The 6000-nt window shown below is 28.0% G+C and overlaps 1 protein-coding gene across 1 annotated transcript; it reads left to right on the top strand.

The window, feature by feature from the left end:
* Positions 1–1786: 1786 nt before the first annotated feature.
* LOC120071517 (DNA-directed RNA polymerase subunit beta) lies at positions 1787–2579 on the top strand. Its single transcript, XM_039023840.2, has 2 exons — positions 1787–2163; positions 2259–2579. Exons 1-2 carry the CDS (start codon positions 1856–1858, stop codon positions 2395–2397), a joined length of 447 nt encoding a protein of 148 aa, XP_038879768.1. The 5' UTR covers positions 1787–1855; the 3' UTR covers positions 2398–2579.
* The last annotated feature ends 3421 nt before the right edge of the window (positions 2580–6000 follow it).

Here is a 6000-nt window from a genome sequence, read left to right as displayed (position 1 = left end):
TCCTATACAAGTTCGGCTAAGTTTGTTACCCTTCAAATTATTCCTCGGTCCATACTTCCCCTTCTTCAATGAAATAAACGTCAATCTGATTCCTTTCATTTTTCAAATATATTTATTAACTAACAATCCCAAATCAAACTTAACCTCGAGTCCTCGAGTTCAACCTCAACTATTAGTTCTCTAGCATTTTCAAGAAAGAGTAAAAGAATAGAGGGCTTACATCTCATTGCCAATTAATTTTGAGATGAGATCTCATACTATCAAATATGTTTTTTATATGAGTTTGTTTCAAGATTGGGAAACTTGCTGTAGTTTTAAGTTGTTTTAGGTGGTTGGAGTTTAGAACTTATAATAGGTTTTAGATGGTTTATTGTGTTTCAATTCTATATAAGTTTAAGTTTGGCAAGTTTGGTTGAATCTTATTAAGTATTTATTTGAGCATTCGTGTTTTGTACTGGCAAATCTATTGAAGATATATTGCCTTACGTAACATTGGGAGTGCGTTATTTTGAAACAAGTGTTACAAAAATTTTATTTTATTGTGGTAGCGTTGTTATGCTGCTAAAATTTTTCTAAAATATAAGGTATAATAAAGTGAGTTTAAGTTAAATTTAGGTAATGATTCCTAGTAAAGTATTGAAATTTAGGGTCGTTACAATCGTTGACTCAATAAATTTACTATTTTAGGAATTTGTTCGAGTAGGGAGCTGGGAACATAGCTACATAATATGAAATTCACGCATTACTGTCTTTAGGTAAGTAGACAGTTATATTCGTGGACACAAATATATCTATAGTGCAAAAAGTGCAACTATGAATATTTAGTGGAGTGACTCACAGTTAATTAATGTTGATTAATTAAATTAAAGAGTTTAGTTTATTAATCTCGTTTTTCGAATGGTAAATATTTCATGGGAAATTGGCTAAACTAAGGAAAAAGAAAAAAGCAATTCATTTATTTTCAAACTGCCCCAAAGTATGGAACCCCAGAACATTTTGTAGTCTTAGTAAGAGGGGGAAGTGTTCAGAGTGTCAATCAGGCAAATGCGTCCATACATGAATCTTTCGATTCATTTGGCTCTCACGCTCAATTATTCTTGGAATATGGAATTCAAAGGGATCAAATAGGAAATGAGCAGTTACGCATCTTGTTCAAATTAAATAAGAGAATATAAAACAATGACGGACAATTTGTTATTGGTCAAAAATTTCTCATTTAACAATACTCTCGACTTTTTACAATGATTTTGAACATTTTTTGTGTAAAAGAGTTAATTCTTAACCAAATTTCAAAAACAAAAATAAACCCTACATTTTTAGTTTTCAAATTTTAGTTTAATTTTTGAAAATATGTGAAAAAGTATATAGTAAATTAAGAAATTTGGATGTGAAATGGATGTTGTTTATAGATATAATTTTTAAAAATTAAAAAAAAAAAAACGAAATCAAACGGGATCTATATTTTGAAAAGTATGTTTTGAATCTCACAAATAATATATCTAGATTTGTAATCTGGTCAAAGTTAATATACATCTTTCATATTTATTATTTAAAATTTATAAATTAAAGTATTTGTCTTATATATTGGAGTTAAAATCAAAATGCAGTAATGATTCTATTTTTTCTAAATAATAATATAATTTTTTTGAAAAATATAATTAATAATAATAATTCTATTTGAATCCCATTTCCCCAACTCGCCTTGGGAATAAGATTTTAATGCCTTGTTTCGGGAATAAGATTTATTCTTTAAAACATATTATTATAAATATTTTTGAAACTTTCTAATTAGTTTTAAAGACTACCCCACTTTTATAATTTTCCCTTCGTATTCGCCACTTGTTCTCTGTCATTCATGAAAAAGGATGCGGCCGTAATTGATTTCCGCCTGCATTCATTTCCGATTTTCCATAATAGTCCAACCAGATCGACAATGGCGATGGTAAATTCAAGTTTTATCTTCATTGGTGTCTCCACCGTACCTTATCCCCTTTCGAACAACAACCATAGCAGAAAATTCAGAATCACATCGGCAAAACTTACGGAAGATTCCGATTCAGATTCCAAATCATCTCAACTCAAATTTCCCTCACTGAGAGTTTCAAATCCACTTCTCGCCCGATCTGTCGTTTCGGTTCTCGGATTAGGGTTCGTCGATGCAGGGTATGAAAATTTTACCTCTAATTTCAATTGAGAAACGCTTAGTTTGTTTGTGTTTCCACTGAAATTGAAGTCGAATTAGGGCTTAAAATGATTAGGTACAGTGGAGATTGGTCTAGAATTGGAGTAATTACGAAGGAGAGCGAAGAATTGCTAAAGATTGGAGCTTTCTTGGTGGTTCCGTTTTGCGTATTTCTGGTTTTTTCTTTCTCCAGATTAGATTCGGATTCTTCATAACTCATAAGTGTATGGCGGATGCATTTCCCAAACTGGTTAAGAAATAAATTTCAATTTTCAATGGTAGCTAAGCTAAAATTGTTTTTTGCTTCCTCTGAATACAAGTGTTGAAGTGGGGAGATTTTGAAGAATATGTACAAAATTCATTTACTGATATGCACATGTTTGATGCTGGTTTTCCACTTTGCATGTTTTAGATTTTTTTTTCCCCAACAAAAACTAACTAATTAACTCTTTTACCGTTTAAGAGTGGAAGTGAGACAGAGATTCAAATATCTACATCTTGGTCACGGACGTGCAATGTCGTAGATAAAAATATGGTAAGTGTCTGAACCTACATTGAAAAACATTCCGTTATTAACTTGATCATCATAGTGTTATTGGCCCAGCACTATGCCGGTGCCAGTTTCTATATTGTATAGGGCATTCGTTTGACTTCCTCTCAAACATTACAAATTCATTATATGTAATACCGAAGTCTACTAGAGATATATGAATGAATCGAAATTATATTTGAAAGAGAGAAATCTTGAGATAATGGAAGTAGTGTAAAAAAAATGCTTATAGGCATTTATAGATATTACCTTGTCAAGGTCCACATTTTTTTGCAGGGCCTATTCATAGGAACCCTAAAGTTAAATGTTTTTAGCTTTAATCCTATGTTAGGTGACCTTGTGATAATTTTTCTCTTAAAAGCTTTTCAAGATAAGAAAAGATGACGTTATTAAGTCGTAGGGGAATATTGGGACCATTAGGTGCCAAATTCAAATTTCAAATCTTTAGCCTTAAGCATTACTAGAGTCAAATGAGCATAGTCTGATTGACAAGTATTCCCCTTTCTGCTGAAAGAAATGGTTGGGTTAAGTTAGCTTAGTACTAGGAAAACTAAAAATTAATTGGATGTCAATATGAATATAACTCAATTGGAATTATTTTAGAGTTAGATTTTTTTATTTTTTGTTTTTTGGGTATACTATATGGCAACTTTTAGAAACTATTGGATGTTGGTGACCATTTTTTTTTTTTTTTTTGTATGATGTGCATCATCCAGTTTTGCAATAAAGTCCGTTTTTAATTTGTACCTGCCCTTTTATTTTTCCTTTCAAGTTTTTTAACATTTTATTTCCATTTCACATGCTTAGATTTTAAAGCTTCTTCGAAAGTACAATATTGTAAGAGAGGAAAAAAAAACATCTACTTATTGAAAGTTAATATTTATCTAAGGATATAAAAGGATGTTGAGAGAAGGGTAACTTATTATATAAAGTCATTTGGCAACTGTCAAAATAAACCGTCATACTTAAAATTAAATAAAAATTATTAAGCCACTAAATTTGGTTTGGTTTAGAAAATTTTATTGTATTATTGTATGTATATATATATATATATATGTTGTATTTTAAAATATTGTTGTATATTTATTTTAATCAAAAACTTCTATTTTTTGTTGAAGTCAATTCTATGGTGGTATTTAGGAAAATAATAATAAATCTAGTGTTAGCCCTCATGTGTATAAGAAACAAAAGATAAATTTTGTGACCTTTTTTTTTTTTTGAAAAATGAAAAATTTGTCATATAACAATTTATAATTGAACATATGTGGGTGAACTGCATACCTACATCTAAATATTTTATGAACCGAATTTCCGTTTGGATTTAATGAGCTATTATACGTCAAAAAAATCAAAGCTGTTTTCTTAGATTTTTATTTAATATAAGATAAATATATATACAATCTAAATTGTCACATTTCTTAATATCAACTAATAGTTAAATTTAATCTTATTATATCCATAATGTATATGAATTAAAATAAAATGCTAACACAAACTTATGCATGTTCGACTAGCATAAAACATGTATTTTCGATTTAAAAAAAATTGAGTTTTCTCCACCCTTGATATAACTTAAAAAGATAACAATAAAATAAAAGAAAAGAAAATTTTAAACCACACAATCAAAAAGTGATAGAGATGATTCCACAAACAACAAAATAGTTGATCTCTCATTATTTACCATACATATAAAATAAAAGACTAAATTACAAAAAATAATAATAATAACACTTAAAAACAACACATACGTTCTTTCAAAAAAAAAAAAAAAAAAAGATTATAATAGTATAATTGACTTTGACTTTTTTATTCTAATCATGAGAATATTAGATGAAAATTGAGACTTTGATCAAGTGTGACAGTAATTTGAAACGTTGTAACAATGTTCAAATCCTAATTTTTAATATCCATACTCATTTTTTGGTCTCAATTTTCTCAACATTCTAATAGATTTATATGTTAAAAGAAGTTTTAGAACGTTTATAAAAGATCAAAGATAATTTTGAAATAATGGAAGATATTATTTGAAACATTTAAAATTTGCAACAACTAAATTGCCATAAACATCAAATTCTTAAATATTGAAGACAAGTATAAATTAAAAGCATCACCAAAAACTTCTAAATCGCTATTAAAAGACCAACAGAGAGAGAGAAATATGAGAACAATTAGGGTAAAAAAGAAAGGAAAATTATTTCAAATGGTAAAACTATTGAAAATATTTACAAGATATATCAAAATTTTAAAACTATCATTGATAAACACTGAAAGACTTCTATACGGTGTCTATCAATGATAGACACCGGATAGAAATCTATCAGTATCTATCTACATCTATCATTGATTGTTCTAAAATTTTGTTATATTTTGTAAATATTTTAATTCATTTTTCTATAACAGAAAAAAAAAACATTTTCTAAACATATTTTCCTTAAATGGTGTAAGGTTGAATTATAGAATAAAAGAAGAGAGAAAGGGATCTTATCGTGTGGGGATTGTTCAAGTAGTCTGTCCATTGGTTGACACTCCAAAATGGGAGGTTCTCATAACACTCTCATCTCCATTTTCCATTTTAAAAAAACTAGGCTGCACAATTTTTTTTATTTTCAAAAAAAAAAAAAAACAAAGTTGTGCCATCTTTTGTGGAGTATTGATAGCACTCAATAACAATGTATCATGTCTTAACTTTTTCTTAAACAAATGAATTGTTTTAATTTTATTTTTAGTAGATAAGAAAAAAGAAAACATAAGATTAAATGCAGCCTATCTTGTACCTATTTGTTATTTTTTTTATTTACTTAACCAAATCTAAAGCAAAAGGTTAAAGTTCGAAAGGAGTTTATTAAGAAGGGCCCAAGTTGAAATAATGCTAATTTCTATACATAATTTGTCATTTTTTTTTAAAAAAAAAAAAAAAGGTGGGATTATGTAAAAATTTTAGTCTTTTGAACATTAATGGTTGTATCTAATCCATACACTAACATTCAATACCTTTGCCAAAATCCATGAATTCCTCCAATAACAACAAAAAAAAAAAAAAAAAAAAAAAAAAAAAAAAAGAAGAAGAAGAACTCTAGTACCGTATTAATTAACAACTTTATATCCTGCATAAGTTTTGTAATTGATTGAATACACAAGAGACGAAAACTTTTTATAATAATATTTGGAGGAAGAATTTATTAGAAGTGCTAAAATTGTAACACTTTTTAAATTCTAAGATTAAAATTACAAGATATTTATCTAAGTTCCATGTGCACGGAGTTGGAAT

The sequence above is a fragment of the Benincasa hispida genome, chromosome 2 (genome assembly GCF_027475165.1).
Source record: "Benincasa hispida cultivar pf3 chromosome 2, pf3_genome.v1.1, whole genome shotgun sequence".
NCBI classification, from domain to species: Eukaryota; Viridiplantae; Streptophyta; class Magnoliopsida; order Cucurbitales; family Cucurbitaceae; genus Benincasa; species Benincasa hispida.
Note: the sequence above shows the minus strand (reverse complement) of the source record. Positions and strands in the feature narration are given on the sequence as shown.

Bases quoted from the DNA above. Each gene is read 5' to 3' on its own strand.
- LOC120071517 (XM_039023840.2), top strand. From the start codon at position 1,856: ATGAAAAAGGATGCGGCCGTAATTGATTTCCGCCTGCATTCATTTCCG. The intron at 2,164-2,258 runs GTATGAAAATTT...TAAAATGATTAG, and splicing joins TTAGGGTTCGTCGATGCAGG to GTACAGTGGAGATTGGTCTA.